Source organism: Molothrus aeneus, chromosome 5 (genome assembly GCF_037042795.1).
Source record: "Molothrus aeneus isolate 106 chromosome 5, BPBGC_Maene_1.0, whole genome shotgun sequence".
Classification (NCBI taxonomy): domain Eukaryota; kingdom Metazoa; phylum Chordata; class Aves; order Passeriformes; family Icteridae; genus Molothrus; species Molothrus aeneus.
Genome location: NC_089650.1, coordinates 15,804,081 through 15,827,086, shown reverse-complemented (window position 1 = coordinate 15,827,086; position 23,006 = coordinate 15,804,081). Strand labels below are relative to the sequence as shown.

Genomic DNA, 23,006 nt, shown 5'->3' with positions numbered 1-23,006 from the left:
CTCTCATTCCTCCAGCGCAGCGTCTGGACTCTGCACTATTCCTCAGCAGCAGAGAAGGGAAAGAAAACCAGCACAACTCCAAAGTAAACTTTGAAGAGTTTGAAAAAGGAATCAAATCGTAAAACTATTACTGTGCCCTGTAAGGCCCTTTTGTGGGTGACTTCAAAGGAGGATGGTGGTCGAGGACGCTTTGGCAAGAGTGCTTATGGCTGTGGGCTATCTAGGATCCAAGTAAATAACTACACAGCGCTTCAGGAGAGAAGAGTCCCAAATACTGTGCTGCTTTGAAGAGGTAAAAAGACTAATTAAGCAGGAAATATCTGATCAGTAATGTCACTGTTTTTGAGCTTGGCCTTCTGCAGCCCCTTGTTTTGTTATAGGATTTGGCAGCTGAGTTAGGGACTGCCAGGTTCCAGGAAATAATGTCTACAGTAAATGAGTAAATATTTGCAGGGGAACAAATATACCTGTCTTTCCTTAAAAATCAATAGGTAATTAATTGGTGTTTCAGGGGCTTAGGAATGCTGGAGTTGTAGAATTCAGACTTGTGTGAGAGTCTGTCTTTGGATTTTAAAGTTTAAAACATGGTTCAGTTTATGTGGATTTAATAGTTTCTGGAGATAACATGAAGCTGTGGCTGTGCAGCTTTCATCTTGCAGTGATCATCAGGATTATTTGTGGCTATTGTTACAAATGCTAATTCAAAGGTAGCTCCGTGGAAATCAGGGGAAGATTGTGATCAGCTGAAGTGGGGTTAGAAAATTAGTCCAAGAGCATAGCAGGTTCTGTTGTCCCTCTGCTTACCTAAATGAGTAAAGTTTTTAAGTGTAAAAGAAAGTAATACTTCTGTGTAATGCATGAGAGAAAGGTTTTCTCAGCTGTGTTTTTTTCTGACAGATAAGCTTGATTTCCTCTGTGTAAATTAATGCCACATGAAGAGAATGGTCTCCTGGAATGTAGCTAAGTAGTGCAGATGTGGAAGAACTTCCAGAGTACTCCTTTCTCACTGCAATTTAGCCATTAGCTGACTTAAATAAATTTGAATATAAGTGGTTTGTAAACAATGGCACATCTTAAATTTCATATATATATATTTTTGTTGTTATTGTTGTTATTTAACTTGTTGGTCAAAGTAAAGACTAATTTAATATTCTGCCTGAAGTTGAGCACTAAGCAATGGGAAGTGGTCAGTTTTGTGACTCAGATTTCAAGAATTCTTGCTGTTCTGTCTGATTTGTCAAGGAGCTAGAATAAACTTCACTTTTGTGTGTGCATAGAACCTATCTTAATCTGTGCTGTACTGTGTCCATATCTGTAGGTGTGGAAGCAGGAAAAATTCTGTTCTATCCCTACATAGTGTAAAGGTTGGATCACACAGTTAGATTTTTCTCTCCCATCCAACTTCTGGTGCTGTTTTTTACTGTTGGTTGTTGTTATTTTGGTTATGTGCTTTGTATTTTCTTTCATAACCAGTAGTTTTGGGTCCAGAATTCAAATGAATGTTGTATTTCTCATAATCCTGTACTTTAGGGATTATGTTCTGTCTTCTCAGACATGGCTGCTCTCAGGCCTGGACTAGAAGCACAGTTTTAGGGAAGGATACCTCCCTTTGTTCAGCATCACAAAAAATGTGCATAAATACAAACTCACTACACCCACTGGAAGAATACATCTGTAAGAAAATATTTGCACTATTGTTCTGAAATTTTTTGAGGGTCTAGAAGACACTGCCCTGGTATAAGGTTCCCATATGTTTGGGAATGCATACTCCAGCAAGACATTAGTATTTGCTATAGTTACTATGTTGGAGGTGAAATCAGAGATAAATATATTTATAAATTGCATTAGTGGATGTTTAAATACTTCTTTGCACAGTATCTTAAAATGTACTAAAAACCACCTACTGATGTAGATGATCATATGGGATTTATGAAAATGTTTTTCAAAACCTATTAGTTGCTAAATTATTAATAAAAATATTTCAAACCCATAAAGCTAGTATTTGTTCAAAAACAAAAGGTATTTACAGAGATTAATTGCCATTTTACTTTTACCAGTTCCATAGTAAAATTTGATAATCCAAACCCTAGACCTTTATATAACTAACAAGAATACGCTTCTGGCATTAATGAAATTTCTCACTTTTATTTTTTTTCTTTTAATTATTTTTTATTTTAGTTTACCATAAATCACAGTTCTTATCCAACAGGACACATGGCTCTTTTAAAGAAAGGTAAGAGAGATTAAAAACATTTGAAAGATGTATTTTTTAAAAGAGGACAGAAATATCAAATCCCATTTCTTATGCAACCGTTTTCAGAGTTGCGTACAAATTTATAGTTCTGGTATTGCTAAATTATGCTTAACTTTAAGTATGCAGATAAGTCTTTTCCTGTTAACTGTGTCATATAACTACCGCCATAATTCACATTAATTTAAAATTACTTACTGCTTTACTTCATGAGACTGGAGATTGTGAAATTTCTCACCAATACTGCAAGTAGCTGCTGTTTTCATGTGAATTCTGCCCAGGGCACTGAAGCTGAATTTTACAGAGCTCTGCACATTAATGCTGTTCATACTCAATATTGAGGTGTTACCCCCAGAATTTTGGGGTTCTCATCAGCTGTAAGGGTCAGTGACTCAAAATGGACTTCTGCATTTATATATGTGCCTGAAATTTCTCAGAAGTCAGTGGGCTTTTGCCTCAGCTGTTTAAATTAGTGCAGGTTTGGTTTACCAATTTCAGTCTAGTCTTGTGCCCAGTTGTGGCCAGTTGGCCATTTTGATTAAAATAGATCAAAACTCTGTTCCCTTTGCTCTTTTGAACATCTTAAATACATTTTATGATGGTACGAAAGTAACAAAGTAGTCTGAAACAAAGAACACCCATTTTGATGAGGGTAATGTATTCCTTCCCTATTATGCTTGGTGAACTGTCCCAACACCTGCACATGCTTGGTTTGTGTTGAATGACTTAAACTTGTACAAGACAGTCTTCTAGGAACTATGAAACAGAACATACAGTCAGGTATTTGCCTTGCTTTGATTTTATTGATTTAAATTACCCTGTCAAAATAAGTATTTTCAAATATTTTGAAACATTCCTGGTTTCACTAGCACGGTGGGTTTGTTTTTCTAGAATTTTTAGGGTTTTGCTCAAATACACCTTCATGATCTGAACATTGAAATAGATATAAAAATTCTCCTGTGTCTGAAGTTTCATCAGGGAAGCATAACAGAATGGAAGGGCTACATAAAAAGAATTAACTCATTAAGTGAGTGTAAACAGACAACAGACTAGCCAGGAAAAAAACTGTTCTGAGCTCCTGGTTAAATTCAGAAATATGTGAATTTTCTAGTATGGATAACCCAAATATATTGTGACTCTTATGATTTAGTGAGCAAATTAACCATGAAAATCAGATTGTTGGGGGTTATTTTAATAAGGGAGAATTATCTAATGTTTCAAGTTTTTAGGTTGATCAAACAACATGAGAAAAACACAACAGATACAGGTTATCAAATTTTTCTATCACCTGTACTGGTTGCAAATTGGGGTTTTTTTTCCTTAGTCAGATACTTGGGAATTAGCTGTTATAGTGATTGTTAACACATTCTCCCTCTTGTTTCAGTTAACCAGATCTTACTGTTACTTCTTGTCTTAACCGTGTGCGCTATTTTGTATAGCAAAGTTCACCAAGTGCCCTTGGCATTAAGAAATGAAACAGGTAAGTGACTCTCACTTCAGTTTCATTTATGTTCCTGTTTTGTATTCCTCATGTTTTAACTTGAACAGCACTTTTCACCTTACTGAATGTCCTGCAGTAGATGAACTACTCACACTGTTGCTTATAGTCTATAATGAAAAGCATTTTGCTTCTGAATTACTTGAATAAAATTATAGGAGATTGATATTGATGACTAAAAGTTGTAATTCTGATTAAGTTTTTATCCAGCTGTCACTGACGTAGATGGATGCTGGAGTATATCCTTACTTGAGCTGAACAGATTGGAGTTGTCAAGTGGTAATAAACTTTGATCATGCCCTGCCTCTTTGGGAATGTTCTTGGCTTGATTATTCATTTCAGATAGACCATAAAATCTTCATATTTACAGCAGAAGTTTTAGCTGAAATTTTTATAGTGACAAAAACCTGCTAGGTTAATTATGTTGGACTAGTATTAAATGTAGTAAGCTATTTATATAGTATCTATATAAAGAGCTGACTCACTGCTGCCAAGGTAAACAAACTCTATCTTGATATAAATCATTTATTTTCAATATATTTTTGTTGGGGTTGTTATGACTGTAATTGTTATGTTTTAGTCAATACAGTTATATCTGTTTAAGTTCTGTAAGTTAATCAGTGCTAATCAGGGATATAAATCTTTAGCAGGAATGTGACCTGATTCAGTGTAGTTTAGGGTTTTTTCCCTTATATCATTAGCAACTTCCTGCTGGTATAAATTTTTGCACTCTTCCTTTCAAGCCAGCTTGCCAAAGTGGAGCTCATGCAATTACACTGTCTCTTTGACTTAGCTCCTTCCTTTGATAATTTTGGAACCTATTGTTCAATTTGCACTAAATATAACTGATAAGTAGAAGTCTCAAAGGTATTCAAACCTCTCCAGATTTCATATGAATAAGCAGCTACATGAAGGACAGGCTAAATTTTGCCCCTGCTGAGTAGAAGATTCTGAGAACTCTTTTATTTATTCTATTTGGAGGCATCCAACAGTCCAGTCAGCCTGCAACTGGTTCTGGATTAGCAACAGCTCAAGCTGTGTGCCTTGCGAGATGGGAATGTGTGTAGGATGTGGTAAGGAAAAATGGAGTGGTGATAGAATGATTCCACTGCTTATGGTAGTACTTACTCATTTTTGTGACTCAGATCTGATTGTGGGTCAAACAAAATGGGTTTGTTTCTTGTAGTGGATTTGGAGAACCCTGAGGAAATGGAGGAAGAAATCCCAGTGGTGATCTGCGCTGCTGCAGGCAGGATGGGTGCAGCTGTAGCAGCAATCAGCAGCATCTACAGCAACACAGAGGCCAATGTTTTATTCTACATCATTGGGCTGAAGACAACCATCCCACACATTCGGTACACACCAGCCTTGCTTTGTTTTGGGCTGTAGTTAGAGCCATGTTGTTGTTCCTCCTAGCACAGGCATAACCACTTTTGGACTTCAGAGGACTTTTCAGGGAAATCTAGTAGTATTGGGAGCAACCCCCAGGATTCTGTATGTGATGGAAAAAGGACCACTTTGTCCTCCACAAGGCACTGACTCATGCAAAGAGGTGTGAAATAACCAGACCATGCCATGCCTGTTCTTAGGTTTTGATAGTTAGGCTGCAGAAGAATCTGTAGTGAGGTAAGGATACACTGCCGGCTTGTCACAATCCCACTTTGTGCCACTGCACTTACCTCTCTTCTGGTGCTGAGTCTTCAGAGTAGAAAAAACTTGCTGTTCAAAGCTAATTTCTGTTGATGATGTATTAAAGTTCTAAAAGGAGGACCAAAAAGTACTGTGATGACTTTCTTTCCATTTCACTTCGTTCCTTAATTTCTCATGTCATTTCCTATCATGAAATAAGAATTCTTTCACAACAGGAAATGAAACCTCAGGATTTCAATGAATATTCATCTCATTAAATTTCAGTTCATTCACAGCACTTCATTCCATTCAATTTAATTGTTTTCACTTAATTTCAGAATTTTCTTCTCCTCAATTTTACTGCAGTATATTTTCCTTTCCTTTCTATCCTTTTTGCTTTAATCCATCTTTTCTCATTTTATTTCCCTTCCTGAAATGAAAATTCCTCATTTCATGAAAGGAAATGAAATCTCAATATTTCAATGAATATAATTTCTTGAGGTTTCATCTCATTTCAATGCACTTCATTTCATTCTATTCCCTTTCACTTGTTTCACTTCATTACATAGTTTTCTTCTTTTTTCATTTAATTATATTTCATGTCTCTTCATTTCATTTCATTCCTTGATTTGTTATTTATTTTCCTTCATAACTAAGAATTCTTCATTTCATGAAAGGAAATTATATCCTGACATTTCAATGAATGTAATTTCATGAAGTTTCAGTTCATTTTGTTTCAGCATTCAAATTTGCAAACATTGTCTTGAAGAGGACCAAGTTGTGAATGCAAACTAAAACATTTCTTAGCAGTTCTCACCTCTGGCTACTTCACTTCTGTCCTCTTTGTACCCGCACTTTGTGTTAGGAGAGAAAATAAATAGTGGTGATAAAAAATCTGACAAAAAGATGAAAAGAAAATTAGTTTAGTCTAAAGAAAACATAATTAGGAGGTGATGTAGAAGTCATCTGAAAGAACATAAAGCTGTGAAAGGGTGAAGACTACCTCAGCTTTAAAAGCACTATAGATAGGGTAAGAAATTATAATCTTTAATTATAGCAAAAAAACTTAGAAGAATATTGTTTATTGGAAGTAATGGTGAAAGATTACTTGTTTGGGCTACATATGGAGTCTCTGGTTTGGGGAGTGGTATGGGGTGTTTGTTTTATTGAGGTTTTGTGGGGATTTTTTCTATTTTAAGAACAAGTTTAACAAAGGACTATGTGCAATAGCTGTAGACATAAGGGATTCTGTCTTGGGACAGAATAGATCAAGTGAGATTTTAAGGTCTCTTATTATTCTCCTAAATGTCTGTGAATTTAATGCTGGAAGTACTTGCCATGTACTTGATATTTCCTTTATTATTTATTTTCTTTCCATCACAGAAAATGGATTGAAAATTCTAAACTGAAAGAAATTAAATTTAAGGTTGTGGAATTCAATCCTATGGTACTAAAAGGAAAAATCAGACAAGATGCATCACGTCCTGAGCTACTGCAGCCTGTGAGTCAATGAACACCACATAATAAATTATTGAGGTTTTTAATACTTATTATGGGCTTAAAAATGTCCTAGATCTGTTCCATTTCATGGAGGAGGTGTGCATATATGTCTCTTCCAATGCAAGAGCCAATGACCATGAGATGAAATTAGTCAGAGTGACAGCATAAACAAGAGATGTTGCACACTTTTCATGCAATGATTACTGCATCTGTAGAATTCCTTGCTGAAAGGTCTGGTGGATGTAAAAATGTACAGACGTTCAGTTAGGATCGAAGTTCATATTTAGATCACACCTAGATCAGAAAATCCCTTGAGCTGAAAATAGTTGAAAGCTAGGAGAATACAGGGAGCAACTATTCTGCGTGCTTGCTCTATTTTTATTTTTCACTGAGCATCCAGTTAGGACCACTCTGAAGGCAGGGGCTGGGTAAAATTATCTGAATTCTTATGGTTGTTCTTACATTCTCAGTCCCCTTTCCCTCTGCTCTGTTCTTCATTGCTGTTGTAGAAGTTATCCCATGTCTCTGTCACTAGTCAAATAATTCCTTTAGAGTGAATTGATGGTACTATTAAGTTTTTAAATGTTTGATGTGATGTATGCTGTAAAAATGCACTAGGAAGAACATTGGCAGCAGGTCCAGAAAGGTGCTCCTTCCACTCTGCTCTGCACTGGTGAGGCTGCATCTGAAAGTGCCGTGCCCAGTTCTGAGTCCACCAGTATAAGAAAGATATGAGCTTACTGGGGCGAGTCAAAGATGATTAAGAGGCTGAAGCATCTTTTATATGGGAGGCTGAAAGAGTTGAGGCTGTTTCAGTCCGGAGAAGATAAGATTCAGGAGGGTCTTATCAATGTGTGTAAATACTTGATGGGAGCAACAAGAGACAATGGGCACAAATAACATGAAATTCCCTCTGAGCTAAAGAAAAGGCTTTTTAAAGCATGAGTTTAAAAGTCTCAGGTTGCCCAGAGAGACTGTTGGGTCTCCATCTGTGAACATATTCAGAACCCAACTGGGCATGGTCCCTGTCAGCCTGCTGCAGCTGAGTCCACTCAAGGGAGTTGAACAAGAGGATCTCGAAAGGCCCCTTGCAGCCTAAAGGATTCTGTGAGGAAGCAACATATTTGACTTGCATGGTTAGGGCCACAGTGGATAAGTAATAACAGCAATAATAGTAATAATACCAGATTTGAGATAGCAGTAAAGCTATGGGAGAAGAAGCAAATGGTCACTGATTAGTGCTCAATAAAGAGAGAAATTCCAACTGACTTAATAGAGACAGAAGCCTGAGACTGCTGCAATAAGCAGCTTTACCATTTAATCTTTACGTTTTCTTTCTCTTTAATAGCTGAACTTTGTTCGATTTTATCTTCCTTTGCTTATCCAGAAGCATGAGAAACTAATATATTTGGATGATGATGTCATTGTTCAAGGTAAGCTGTTAAAAACCAGTTTCTAACAGAATTAAAATCCAAGTTATTGCAGCTTTTACAGCCATTTGGAATTATGAGATAGAAACTGGGGCAGCTGCTAGGAGTGTTGGGGAAACTACAAATAATCTGTTTGTTTAAATGAAAGTTTGAGGAAGAACTTACCTGCATATATTTTGAATAATTTTGATCAAAATTGTATGTGGGTTTCATTTGAATTGATTCTGGTCAATTGCTAGAAGATACCATAGATTTCACTCAGAAGCTGCAATGTCTATTAAGTGTGTGACATGCATTTCTTTCTGGTATTTAAATTCCCACAAGTGCTACCAATTCCTTATCCAGAATTGCTGTTCTTGAGAGCAAGAGAAATTTAGTCGAAAAGTGGATGGAAGCTCCAAACACTCAAAATATGGTTTTGAGCATCTTCAGCTCAGAATGCAAAGCAATTTGCAGAATCACAAAGATTTCAGACTTCCTAGACAAATGGGAGCACTTAGAAGGCATTCAAATGCTGAAAAAATATTTTATTTTTTTCTTATCATCTAAGTGATCTCTTTTGATATCTTTTTAAGATTAATTTCCTGTGAGTTTTTTCTGTTCTGTTTCCAAGTCGTTGGGGTTTTTTCTCTGTAGAGCTGTTGTCTTCATATTTGTTTTATTATATTTTCTTGTAACTTTAAAGCACTTTTTAACCAGAGTGTTGTGCTTTAACCCTGGTGGGCAACTAAGCAAAATTTCCTTTGGAAGGAATGAGTATAGCTACAATAAATTTTTGGGCCTTTATTAGTCTTTGCTGTAAGAACACTAAGACCAGTGAATTTGCACATGGCAAAAGTATAATTCTCCACTGCTTTTCTGCACCTTTTTATAGTTTTGTCTCTCTAGAGGCAGATTTCAGACAACCTGCACTTAAAGGGGTCACTATTTGCTGCTTTGTAAAAGACAACTACTCTGTTCTGTCTCATTTTAACTTGCCATAGACTTCCTATCACAGTTCTCCAATACAGGCGTTTCCAGTGGCAATCTCTGCTTTTTTTTGGTTTTGTTGTTCTATCTGTCATCAATGGGCAGCAGCAATATTTAACTCTTTGAAAGGTTCCAGGTCTTCATTTAGACTCCAGTTTCAAGAGCAGCTCCAGCTGAGCCAGCCACTCCCACGTCACCCCTCCCTGCACTTGTGTTCACCAGCACAGGGCTCTCCCTTTCCCTGAGGGTGTGAGCTGATGATAATTGTGGAGCTGCAGGATAAAGGTGTAGTTTCACATCAAACCTCATGGTAGGCTGCTGCTGACCAAGTGGCCTTTCCTGTCCCCATACAGCTCCTTTTATGTAAGCTGCAGTTGTGCAGCTGCAGAAGGAGCTGATTCAGCTGTTTGACCTGGCAGAAGACCAGCAGTACAAAAACTAAAAGAGATAAAAGCAAAAGTAAAACTGGAAGCTGTAAGGGGTTGGGATGCAGGATCACTTGATTGCTGTGGGAGTGTTCTGCTTCCCACCTGCCTTGAAACTATCCTGGCACATCTTGGGTACCTGACAGTCAGGTGATGAGTGAGGTGCCAGGCATTGCAATGTTTCCCTCCACCAAAAAGGAGCTGGGTAGGCTGTGAAGCCAGCAGGGACGGTCAACTGACAGACACATCTCAATCAGCCATTGCTGGGAATCCAGGTATCTTCCTAGGAGATAAGTACACCATAACAACAGAAAAAACCTCATCTGTGCAAAACACTGAAGTGGAACTTTTGTGGGACTTGAAGAGGCTCAGAAAAATTGCCTTTGCCCTCCCTCTCCATAGAGAAGGTCTATGAATGCATAAGTTTGTAACCAGGCTTTTTAACAGTCCTGTTGGCTTCTTCTGTAGCTGATTTTGGACAACAATATGAATGTATTGAATGCCAATGATACTATCTAAAGATAGACCTTAGGTATCCAAATGCAAATTTGGAAATGGTCCCATATGTCCTGGTTTAGAGCAAATTTGGGAGAAAACCTCCAAAGGGGGCCCCTCCCCCCAACTGGTTCAGGAAGGATTCCTCAGAGAGAACTGGAAAGAACCTGTTCATTTAACAGGCAAAGCACTCCCCAGCACACAAAATGAACAATATAGGGTGATGAAACTCATTCACTGCTCTGAAGAGACGACAAATTCAGAAAGTCTCTCCAGTGGATGGTTGCTCTGTTATCAGTCCCTCTGGGGCTGGAAAAGGCTGCAGAGTGGATCCCGGCAGGCTGGAAAGTGTTCTTGATGTTTTCCCGGGTCCTGGTCTGGAGCAGGTTTGAATGGTTCCAAGAAGAGGGAAAGAAAAGCAGTCCAGGGAAAGCTCAGACTGCCTCAGCTAGCTAAACTAACTAACTAAAAAGCAAAAAGAGCACCATGTTCTGCCTCATCCGTGCGCAGATATCAACAGTCCAGCCTAATGTGGAGGAGTGAGTGAGTGAGGCTGATAACAAAAACTTTGTGCTTCTTCTCCCTGCCTTTACTCTGAGAGCCAGTTTTGAAGGCACAGAATAGAATATCCAGCATGAACAGAACACATGATTGGGGATAAAAGCATCATAAAGTCACCCTAGGACACCATATTACAAAATTCAATAGGGGCTATCCTTAAAACTGGTGTGTTTATAAGATATCAGAGCTGATGTTATCCTATCAGCTCTGCAGCAGTGCAGTGGGTGTTGTCTCATGCTTGTGACCTTTCTGTAATCAGGTGACATCCAGGAACTCTACGATACTAAGTTAGCTCCTGGACATGCAGCAGCTTTTTCAGATGATTGTGATCTGCCTTCTACACATGAAATTGTTAGAAGTGTAGGGATGCAGGTAAGATGCCATTCTGGAATTCTAATAACGAATTTGTTTGCCCATAAAGGTAAGATGATTTTATGTGTTTTCCCCAAAGTGAAAGTTTTATATATATAGATATAGATAGCTTTGTAATAGTACAGGTAATTAAGGACTTTTTGTACTGGTACAATTGTGATGCTGCATGATTTAATGTGGGCTACCAAAAGACAAACATAACAAGAGAAAAGGCTTATCAAACTTCCATGGTACAATATTGTGGAAAAAGTAATTTAATATCTGGAAGTATCCTGCCTTACAGCCTTGTCATACAGAACTAATGACAGGTAACCACCATCTAGAAACATATCTTGGGAAAAGCATATTTAATCTCCTTCTCAGTGAGAGTGAGGTGCATTTACAGGTATCTTTACAGAGATTCATAGGGGATCAACATACTTTTTTTATTTCTTAGAATACATACATGGGATTCCTGGACTACAGAAAGCAAGCCATTAGAGATCTTGGCATCAGCCCCAGCACCTGCTCCTTTAATCCTGGAGTAATTGTTGGTAACATGACTGAATGGAAACATCAACGAATCACACAGCAATTGGAAAAGTGGATGCAAAGAAATGTAGAGTATGTGTAGAAATCTAGCTTCACACTTTACTTTTAATACTTGTTTTACAGTTTTACTTTCCATTTAAAAGCTCTTACATTTTTTTTAACTCCAAGCAGTCTTTCTTTTGAGCTCTTGTCAAGTGAAGTAACTTGTGTTCCAGCATTTCCATCTGTTTAAATCTGACCAATTCCAAGTGAAAATGGCCAATTCCATCTGAAAATGGCCACTTGGAATTTTAGTCTTGTGTTCAATCACAAACCACACTTAATCCTGAGGGACATTGAGAACATGTTGTTCTCATTTTGGGTGACCTAGGATGAAGCCACTGAATGATCTTCCCTTCCTGAGGCTAGCTTAAAGAAGGAGGAGTATTTCCTTCTTGCCAGATACTTATTTTTAATCTGCCTTTTGTACTAAAGATTCCTTGGGGTTTTGAACATATTCTTTTATGTTTCCTTTTGCAGGGAAAACCTCTATAGCAGTACCCTTGGGGGAGGTGTGGCAACCTCCCCAATGCTGATTGTATTTCATGGAAAATATTCCTCTATTAATCCTATGTGGCACATAAGGCATCTTGGTAAGTTGAATTTCTCACTGTTTGCAACTTGGAACTAAGATGAGTTTGTGAGATTCCAGTGCAAGACCTTAGGTGACTTTACCTCATGTGCCACTTACATGGAAAGAACATGAAATACCTGAATATAGTGAGAGTGAAAAACAGTCAGGTGCAGTAGAAGGGGAGACCTGGCAGTGTTTGTTGTCCACATTTTGGAGGATGTAGTTACCTTTCACCTAGGGAGTGGTGAATTACCCTAGGAAAAACATAATGGCTTAGCTGGTATGGTAAAATGAATAGATTTCACTTTGTTTTTAATCCCAGCTATGCCAAGATGTTAAAAGTGTTGAGAGAGAAAACTTGCTGAGAGATTTTGCTGATGCAGTATGAGGCATCAAGCTGAAAAAAGCTGCTGTATCATACAACTAGTTGTAAACTAACATGAAAGCATACCAATCAGATTTCTGAAAAAAGTCACCTGAATTTGACTCACTCTACAGTGTCTTCCATTATCAAAAATTGCATTTTAATTTTTTTTTTTTTTTTAATCTACCCATGCAGGTTGGAGTCCTGATGCCCGTTACTCAGAACAATTTCTTCAAGAAGCTAAATTACTTCACTGGAATGGGAGATACAAACCTTGGGACTACCCCAGTGTCCACACTGATCTCTGGGAAAACTGGTTTATTCCTGACCCCTCAGGGAAGTTCAAATTAACTCGTCCTGACAGCTGATACTGAAATACTGCATAACATAGTGTATGGGATGCATTTAATAGTTTGAGATGCAACATGTTGTATGATTGGTTGATTTTAGAAAACAAAGTATTTGTTAAAAATATGAATAACTGACCATCAGTTTTCTGTGCTTATGGCAGCTGAGGGAGGCTGGAGTGACCAATACACAGTTCAGATTATCTTGACTTTCACGTAAGGGGAGGAAACATATGTATTTGACAAAGAAGTATTTTCATTAAACACTTACAGAGGTGAAATTCAGTGTCAGAAAGAGTGCTTTAATTTAAGGTCTTTCTAAGTAAGATTCCAGTGTCTTCTAATAGGAAAAAATCTACACAGGAGATAGCTGCGGTGTTATGTACAAGAAGTGTTTAGTTATCTAGCCCACATTAAACAGCCTGAATTGAAAGCCTGGGCAGATGTTACTGTGTTCTGTTGTGGGGTGACTGTTTTGTGGCATCTCTGTGTATAACAGATCCTGTAGTGCACTTAGCAAGATGCAAAATACATTCCCATACACTGAAGTACAATTCCCGATTTTATTGTGAAACATTGATAGACTTAAGACAAATTAAGAACTTCTGTATCACTGTAACAAAAAGAGCACCAGTTTTGAGGAAGGACACAGAACTGCAGTATTTAGTGGAATGGTCATTGTACACTCAACTGTATTTTATACCGAGATAACCAAGTGGGTGATTCCATTAAGGAAGAGACCTTTCCCTTCCAATCAAACAGGATAGCCTTTCAGGAGTTACATCCTACTGTGCTACATATGCAGCAGTGCTAATTTCATGCTTCTAATTTATTGAAAATAAAACTAAATTTAAACAAATCCCTGATGCAAGATACTTCAAGCACCTGCACGAAAACATCCATGTAAACAGCAATACATGATTCAGTACACTTTAAATAACAGACAAGACAAGTCCTATACCTTTCTGACAATATGTGGAATAGCTTTTTGCTGCAACTAATAAACACAATCAGAATAATAATGCACACTCGCTTGATTGAAGTTTCTCAGAATTAACCCACATAATTTTGGAAGAAACTGTAAACACGGCTGCCTCACAACAGGCTGACAGTGTGTGATCTCTGTAAGAGGTGTTACAGCAGGATTAGAACCTACATTAACCAGTTACACACAACTGACAACTGTCACTAGCTGTGAAGAGAGGATAAATCACACTGGTACAGGAATCTCTGACCAGCATGGAGTGTTTGTGTCTGTTTTCAAGTATGTGAAGCACCAAATGTCATAAGATCATCAAAACTTTAGTGTTTTGATCAGCTTATTGCTTTTACTTCATCTTTTCCTCACATGATAAAAGAGGGAAAGAAGACGAGTTAGGCACCAGGATTAATTTTATTTTTCTCATTCACTAATATTGGCCAAAATTGTTTAACATTTAGGTTAAGTTCCTCAGAAGAGAGTTATAGTTTCTACAGCCAACTTCTTATTCATGGAACAGCTGTCCCTGTATTCAATTCAGTGTTTTTAAGTGGAATAAAGGGAACACCCTCTAAGAGGTAGAACAGATTGAAGAGAGCTTAATGTTAAAAACTGCTAAACTGAAAAGCTATTTCACCCAGTGCTAATTGTACATGATGTAAATAACATAGCTGTACATGACTTTTAAAGAGAAAGCAGTCTTTCACTTCTCTGTCTTATTCAAAGGGATTGTCTCCTGCTAAAGGTCAGGCAAAGGGACTAACTTTTTGGAAATGATGGAGTTTAATACCACAGAATTCAAGAACTACCACCGCTCTTTGTTTTTGCTTTTTTTTAAAAGCAATTCTAGTTCCTTACATTGGAATTTAAGGGGGAAAGAGATGGAGTGGTAGAAAAACCTTATCCTAAGAGAGCTCAGCTAGAATATTTAGGCCCTGTCCTGTGTGACACAAGTTTTCCTCCCCAGTGTTGTGACTTGAGATGATGTCTTCACTCCCTTCATCCTCAGTTATGGTACACTCACTGAACAGACAAGAGCTCTCTCATTCCACCCAGAAGACAGCACCCATAGCTGCAGAACACTACTTTCTACACTTTTTAAGACGGTAAAAGGCAGGCTTAAAAAGCACCATTTCCATAACTGTGCATGATTAAAAACACTGCTTCACACAAGGTAAGGGTACATTTTCCATTTTCCCCTCTGGATATAAAAGTATTAAGAGATACCCAAATATTGAGGCATCAGTAAAAAGTATACTGCTGCTGTTCCTACCATGTTGCCATTTATGGAATAAAATTAACACCCCAAAGAAATCTTCACAAATGAGAAAGCAATTTGTCAAAACTGGAAGAAATGGTATACGTTAAATATAAAACTCATATACAAAAAAGGGCTAACTTTTTTTAAAAAGTTTGGACAGTTCCTTAAAATTATCTAGTTCATTGATTTCAGCCTACCACACACTTACTTTGGACTACAATAAAATAACTAGGGGAAATAAAATACTATTGAGATGCTTCAGTTGGAGAACTGAGGTACCAATCTTGATCACTGCATTAAAACTGCAGCATGTGTGCATAGCCGAGAAGAAACAGCTCCTACACGCTGCTTCCCTCTTCTTCCTGTGTCATGCCAGCATTGAACTCTGGAATCTGGTCTGCAAAGGACTGTGTCATCCACTGTCCATTAGGAACCTCACTGAAGGACAACCCTTTGCAGTACTGTGGATTGCATCCTGCTGAACAAACAAAAATCACACAATTTTTAAAGGCAGTTGACACCATGGGCTCTTTGTTCCCCAGCAATGGCTGCAGACTGAATGCCCCAAGCACTTTACCAGTTCCATTTGAAGACAAGCTGCACTGGTCAGTGTCATACAGCGCACGGTCACAGTAAGCTCCTCCATACGCTGCTTCATAGCCTGGGTCATACTTTTCTTCTTTGACAGCCATCTTTTTAGCATCCTCTGCACAAACAGAACAGCTCAAGCATTAATATTTAGAATAAAAACTATCAAAGAGGACTTTTATCAGAAAGGCCACAAATTCTACAAGATTCTACCTGCTCCCCTTAAAAAATGTAGGCTCTACTACAGAGAATGGAATCTATAATTCCATACCACACAGTTTAGTGAATCACATCTCCCCATTAAAAAATTCTTTATTTCTTTCTGCTTGGGAAACTGCTAGTATTGTACACTACATTACGTTTTAATGAAGTGTTAACAAAATAAAAACAATACCTTGTGCAAGTTGCAAGTCAAATGTGTACTGCACTTCCTGGACCTCCATGTTGGGTGCGATGCCTTTCAGTTGATCCCTTAAGTCTTTCAGCTTAATGTAATAATGGACTTTATCTTGTGCCCGAGGAAACTGAGCACATCTTGCACTGGAAGATGGCATAACGTAGCAGAGCTTGAGACAAAGACCAAGAAAAAAAGCATTACTGATCCCCGAGCTATGAGTTAATACTTAGTGCATTCAGAACAATTTAACTGTTCTAACTATTTGTACAAACTTCAACTAATGCCACAGGTGGTTGTGGAAGGGGCTAAAATGAGTTTTCATTTTTCTTGGCCAGCCATCTGTCTTGCCCTGAAGACAGGGCTGATTACCAGCTGCTAAGTGAGCACAATTTTCACCAGTTATTTATGTGCTGCAGGAGAAGCAACAACATGTGTGTTACAAGAGAGCAGAGCACACTCTAGAACTCCCTTAACAAGCAGAGCTCTGAGCCAGGGCATAGAGGAGTACATGATAGCATGCAAAGATCCCAAAGCAGTGAGGGAAGCACCACAGGTTAATTAGCCTGGCTTATTGGCAAAGTGCATCTGCATGATGTACGCCAGGGTGTGAAATTGTTGTTAAGTGTGGTTGGAGCCAGCTTCAGTGTTTCTACCTCTGCCTACAGCCCTAACTAAAGATATCAAGTTAGTTCAAGAAAAACAAACTGTATTCAATACTTCTATTACCATTCAGTCTTCATGAACAAGTACCAGTAAAGGGGATTATTTTTCTTACAAATACATCTATTGTAGAAGTCCTTAAGAGCTACCTAAGGAGCAAATACTTTATCCAATGATTTTTCACGCTCTAATGGCAACACTTCCACCTTTACAGAAAGGCAGCTGAAACTTGCAGCACTAGTAATTGAGGATAAAAATAAGAAGAAAAACAATCCAAACTTTTGAACTGACAAGGTAATGAAGCTTTAGAATAAGCTACCTTGGCAAGCAGTGTAATCGCCTTTGCTTTAACTTGTTTATAAGAACACATTAAACAATCCAATTATTAATAATACATAGCTGGTCTCTTGAGATATTTTCCAGCACTAGAGTTCTATGACTAATGCACTCTTCATCAAATTGCTTGTTTTATCTTAAGCACCCAATTTAACTTCAAACTGCAGGAAGTTAAGGAGACCCAGTCTGACAGAAGAGCTTGGGCATGCCCAGATCCAGCAATGCTGAAGGGTCATGTGCAGTAGCATAAGGATGGATTTGCTGTTCTTTCTCCCCCACTATGGCACTGTATGGTCACGGTCAGTATCAAAATCCAGTAATACAAATACCCACGGAATTGGACACAGGGGATCAGATGAAAATTATCATAAAAGCAGGCACATATTACTTGTATTTTACGCAGTCCTCAGAGAATGCACCAACCTACGAACCATAACAAGCCATTTCTCAAAAGAAGTCTGCAAGGCTGAAGAAGCTGCATTAAAGATGTGTCCAAAAACTGCATTACTCCCCCTTCTCTAAGTAAAAACCTTTCACACCTCTTGTACTCTGGTCAAACTGGTATAATCCCAAGTGTGTGCAAAGCCTGAGATTTCATTAATTTTTAAATAATCAATATGAAGTGCCCTAGTTTTGTTTCTCAGTCTCAATACTTACAGTTTCTGTATCTGGCACTTTGTGTGGCTGCAGCCCAAATTCCAAGTTCTTAACTTTAATTCCAAAAACTTCTTTACTAAAAATTTCATAAATACCTAAAATGAAAATATAGGATAAGTGAAAAAAAAAAAAAGCTACTGGCAGAAAAAAATTCATTTAAAAGTATAAGTTCCTCACATTTTCCATTAAAAGCTGCTATACGAGGTTTATACTTTTGTAGCTTCTGCATCAGAATTCTCCCTCCTTCCCGAAACTCTTTGCTAAAAGACAAAATATTCAAAATTATAATCACAACTATTAATTCATTAACAAGCCTGATATTTCCTTTTATTGTCTTACCTGGAGAGGTCTTTGCTTCCAGGTGTTGTCCTTTCAACCATGTTTGTAAATCCAATCCCATACTTATGTGGCAAGGTGTGGTCATCCATGTGGTTCAGCTGTTCATTACTTAGACCAGACATGAACAGACACTTCCCTGTGAAGTAGGAAGACAGATATGCATTTACCTTTTTCCAAGGAAAAGAAAACAGAGTCAAAAAATTCCACTTGACTGCTGCAGTACTGGAATGCTAAAGGAAGAATCTATTTTAACAAAGTATCAGTTAATTTGGGAAGACTACTGACCTATCCGAAAGATTTAAAATAGCCATATTACTTTACCTCCTCCAAAGGCCCCAGTGAACAGGAATTCCTTATCATGATCAGGCAAACCAGTCTTTTATTCTAGAAGCTCAGTACAGAGCTTTAGATTTTGTGATTCATTTAAGCAGTGATAAATATGGATTTGGGGGAAAGAGTGTGGCAAATACTATGTGTCAGCTTTCTTTGACAATTTGCCATTGCTTCTCCTTTCACTGGGCCTCTCTGACAGAACTCGCTGTCTTGAACTAATATTTAGCATATAAAAATCCCTCTCTGAAGAAAAAATACCCAAAAACCAACAAACCAAAATCCAGGAGAAAAATAAAAACCAAACTAGTTTAATTAAAATGCCACAAGTTCTAACAAAGTTCTGCAAATGCTAAAAGAAGAAAGAAAAACAAAAACGTACAAAAATGGTTTCCAGGTCCTGGGTAATGATGTCCTTTGTAAGCTGCCATCAGGCCAGGGTTTATGCCAATCTACAAAGATACCAGTCCATTTTAACAATGACAATATGGCTTGCTAGTCAAGAATCTAATCAAGTAACAGTAAGGATGCTTATTTAATTCTCACAAAATTACTGTTAATAAACAAAAATGTATTAATGGCACCTTCCATCACTATTTAAAAAACCTGACAATTTTGCAGCAGTGCCTCATTTAGATGTCCAAGGTCAAAAGAGCAGCTCAGAGGGTGCAGAGCTTCCAGGAAATAAAGCACCATGTTATGAGCTCTCATGAATCTGTACTAAACATGAGCCTTAGATTCCTCAGAAATTAGGACTAAGTTTTAACATAAAATGCAAAGCAGGCTCTACACACAGGAAACAGTTTATGTACTTTATCTTGCAAGATTTTGCCATATAAGCAATATAGATGAGTAAGCAGAAAGAATGTAAATCATAACAAGTAAATACAAGACTTTTCTACCTAATCTTGAAATTGAATTACTCACTATTACAATATCCAGATCAAAGGTCAAAATATCAGGCAAAGTCTTGGTCAGAAGTTCAGCTTCAGATACACCATTAAAACGGTCCACTTTTCTTTTGACTTTAAAAGTATCTGTGATCTTTTCTTGTTTGCCTTTTGACTTGGCTGGTTTTTCTTTTTTAACAGCAGGCTTTTTGGGTTGCTTTGGCTCAGTTGCTTTGGCTTTTCTTTTCCTTCCCCCTTTTTTAACTTCTGAAACACACAATAAATACTCTTTTTGTACACTTCCCATGTTGCAGTGTGGATATTCAAATAGACTCAGCTAAATGTATGGACACAGAGAGAAAGCAAAGAGGTAAATTTACCTTCAAAATTCATTAATTTAAGCAACACACCTGAAGCTTTCTCATCTTCTGGCTCTTAAAAGTTTAGAGATTCAGACAGCACAGGCACCGGCCATGACATGACCACCCAGAGATTGCTCTCTCTCTCTCTCTCTCTCTGTATTCATTAATAATGTTGAGCTGTAGAACAGTGTCACTTTCCAACAGTTAGTCTTTGTTTAAATAAGCCACACTATACAAAACAATTCCTAGTAACCAATTCCCTATCTGTGATTACTACACAAACTAAGCAACCATTCAAACAAAAATATTTCAAATAAATTATACTGTACTTCTCTTGCAGAAAGTTAAAAAAACATAGGTATTTTGAAGCCAGAATCTTAAAAAAACCTTCTCTAACACAATGCTAAAACCCATTACTTCAGCTAAGATAATGCATTTACCTATTGAAAAAAAATCTGCTTTTCTTGGAACAAGATAATTATGTGAGACTGAACTATGTGCATACATTCACATGCATTTACTTCCTCTCTTTTTAATTGTCTGTTAGAACATGTTTCTTAAAGAATACAATTAATCAATACTTCCAAGGAAAGGAAATCCAATAGGTCCAAGGAAGCAATTTAAGAGCAATATTTTTTCCCAATCAATCACGTGAGAGCGATTGATTCAGCTCACTCACACAACCCAATCAAGCTACCTTTTGGAGGCTCCTGAGCAATGTTTGGGTCTGGAATGCCCTCTAGAGTTGGCTGCTCAGTCATCATTTCCATGTTGGGCACTGCAGTCATCATCTGATGGAATGGAAACGAGTAAAATGCTTGAGCTTGCTGAAGATATGCGTAGTATCTTAGAGAGGAAGAAAGAAAGAAATAATTTATCAACAATTTAGAAACTTACCGATGTACCAAACACAATGTAAAGGTCAAACTTTATCAAGGCTGGCATGTACTGCACTTACATTCTCTGATGACTCTGTTAACCCACAACATCAAAGCAGTCTGGCTGCTTAGCTGGTATGAGTTAACTCCAACATTAACAGCACAGTTCTCTTGTAATTGCTATGATGTGGAATTAACACAGCATTTGTAAGGGAAGAATAGAGCTTTTATCTTTTTTTTTTTTTTTTGGTCAAATCACCATAGCACACATTTCCAAAGCAAACTGTCTATCAAACAGACCAACAATTTATAACGCATGTTGAACTAAAGCTCTCTGGGCTTCCAGTTCCCTAAATTTTAGATCTTTTTTATGTGGTGTCAGTTGCTTGATCTGATAAGACACAGAATGGATGAATCATTCAGGGCTATAAAGCATTAAGAATACACACAGGATTTGTCACTATGCAGATTATTAAACAGCTTTAACAAGCTGAGTGGCAGATGTTGTCCTGCTATCACACACTGGATCCCAACACAAGTATTGCACTTATTCCACATGGAATATATATATTCCATATACATGAATATGTATATTCACATACACAGAGATCCTATGCATAAAGACATTTTTCCATAGACAGTTCTCTCTCTCCACATATTTATTAGGCATATACAACCCTCACACCCATTTCTACTTTATTCTGTCACTCCCTTCTACCTACACAGCCACCTTCTTGTCTATAGCTTCTACTGCCTCATAAATACATAGCAAGGACTTGGTAAACAGTAGATTTCCAGGAAATAATTTTATCATCTCAGAGCTATAATTAAAAACACCAAATAATTTTTAGATATAGAGATATTTGTCCAAGAAGGTCAATGGCATCCTGTGTTAGCAATAGCATGGCCAGCGGGACCAGGGCAGGGATTGTCCCCCTGGACTTGGCACTGCTGAGGCCACATCTTGGGCCCTGTGTTCAGTTTTGGGCCTTTCACTACAGGAAGGTGCTGGAGCATGCCCAGAGAAAGGCAACAGATCTGGGGAAAGGTCTGGAGCAGCTGAGGGAGCTGGGGGTGTTTACCCTAAAGAAAAGGAAATTCAGGGGTGACCTTATCACTCTCCACAACCAGCTGAAAAGAGGTTGAAGCTGGGTTGGTCTCAAGCAACAAGTGACAAGACAAGGGGAAATGACCTCATATTGTGCCAGGGGAGGTTTAGATTGGATATTAGGACAAATTTCTTCATGGAAAGGCTTGTCAACTATTGGAATAGGCTGCCCAGGGAACTGCCCAGAGTCACCACACTGGAGGTATTTAAAATATGTTGTAGATGTGTAAATTTATGGACAGGGTTTAGTGGTGGACTTGGCAGTGCTGTGTTAATGGCTGGATTCAACGATTTTAGAGGTCTTATCCAACCTAAATGATTTTGATTTAAAATTTCTCAAAAGAAGGGAGCATTCCTTACTACACACTGAGTTTTTAAGAAACCCACAGTCTTGTGATCAAGACACTAATTTTAACCCAGATATCTATCCTGAAACAAGGAGAATAAATATGAACATACATCTGTCAGATTCCAGGGAAGTTGCCTAACGAAGCTATAGGAGATTTTCTGAGTACAGGGAATACTTTAAACCCTCTGCTAGAAGAGTTCCATTTTATATAAAATACTTGTACAGTTAACGAACCGAAAAAAACTGATTTTCAGATTTGTATATACTTTAGGCCAGATTTCTTGCGTGGGTTCAGAAATATTTTTTTGTAATGATATATACATATTATAGAACATTTAATTAAGTACTTTTAGTATCACCATGAAAAGTGATACTAAAAGTGATTTGTTCCTCTCCCCTCCCTTCAGTTCATTATTTTTTTCCTCTCCCTGCGCCCCCCCCTTCCGTTCACGCTAAAAACAAAGGAAAAAAAGAAAAAGGTAAAAGAAAAATATATGCTCACTGCAACAAAACCAGGTATTAAGTAATTTTCAAATCCCCTTCGGGACAGAGACACGATCGCGCCCACGCTCCCTACGGCCTCCGCGCTCCCCCAGCCGCGGGCCCGGGAGCCTCAGAGCCCCGGGAGCGCCTTCCCTCCCTCTTTGTGCCCAAGGAGGGAGGCGGCCGTCACAGCGCGGCCCCAGCTTCCCGTGGGATGCGGGGAAGGAGGAGAAGGACAATGGGTGATCCCCACCGCGAGGCCCGAGAGCGGCTGCGGGGGCCCGCCGGTACCTGCCCAGCTCCGGGCCCTCCATGCCGGGCGTGCCCGACGGCCCCGTCGCTGCCGCCGGGGTCACCGCCGCCGGCTCCCCCCACGATCCCAACGACCAGCCGGGCGCCCCGCT

The 23,006-nt window shown here is 38.4% G+C and overlaps 2 protein-coding genes across 3 annotated transcripts; one reads left to right on the top strand and one right to left on the bottom strand.

Annotated features, from left to right (window-relative positions):
• The first annotated feature begins 215 nt into the window (after positions 1-215).
• GLT8D2 (glycosyltransferase 8 domain containing 2) lies at positions 216-13,922 on the top strand. Its single transcript, XM_066549623.1, has 10 exons — positions 216-292; positions 2,179-2,233; positions 3,636-3,731; positions 4,936-5,104; positions 6,762-6,879; positions 8,227-8,311; positions 11,018-11,130; positions 11,567-11,733; positions 12,181-12,293; positions 12,834-13,922. Exons 2-10 carry the CDS (start codon positions 2,215-2,217, stop codon positions 13,004-13,006), a joined length of 1,053 nt encoding a protein of 350 aa, XP_066405720.1. The 5' UTR covers positions 216-292; positions 2,179-2,214; the 3' UTR covers positions 13,007-13,922.
• Positions 13,535-22,996, bottom strand: TDG (thymine DNA glycosylase). Of its 2 annotated transcripts, none has more exons than XM_066549621.1 (10): positions 22,894-22,996; positions 20,482-20,630; positions 19,460-19,689; positions 18,915-18,984; positions 18,203-18,338; positions 18,041-18,123; positions 17,864-17,958; positions 16,208-16,379; positions 15,803-15,931; positions 13,535-15,703 (listed from the first exon to the last, which is right to left on the bottom strand). In XM_066549621.1, exons 1-10 carry the CDS (start codon positions 22,914-22,916, stop codon positions 15,564-15,566), a joined length of 1,227 nt encoding a protein of 408 aa, XP_066405718.1. In that variant the 5' UTR covers positions 22,917-22,996; the 3' UTR covers positions 13,535-15,563. The 2 variants fall into 2 exon arrangements, with proteins under 2 accessions (XP_066405718.1, XP_066405719.1); XM_066549622.1 differs by having other exon boundaries at positions 13,535-15,700.
• Between the last annotated feature and the right edge of the window lie 10 nt (positions 22,997-23,006).

Coding starts and splice junctions, on each gene's coding strand:
- TDG (XM_066549621.1), bottom strand. CDS start 22,916: ATGGAGGGCCCGGAGCTGGGCAG. Junction 18,339..18,914: donor AGGACCTGGAAACCATTTTT/GTACGTTTTTGT, acceptor CCTACTTCACAG/GGAAGTGTCTGTTCATGTCT. Junction 18,124..18,202: donor GGAAGCAAAGACCTCTCCAG/GTAAGACAATAA, acceptor TTTGTCTTTTAG/CAAAGAGTTTCGGGAAGGAG.
- GLT8D2 (XM_066549623.1), top strand. Junction 3,732..4,935: donor GGCATTAAGAAATGAAACAG/GTAAGTGACTCT, acceptor TGTTTCTTGTAG/TGGATTTGGAGAACCCTGAG. Junction 6,880..8,226: donor GTCCTGAGCTACTGCAGCCT/GTGAGTCAATGA, acceptor TCTCTTTAATAG/CTGAACTTTGTTCGATTTTA.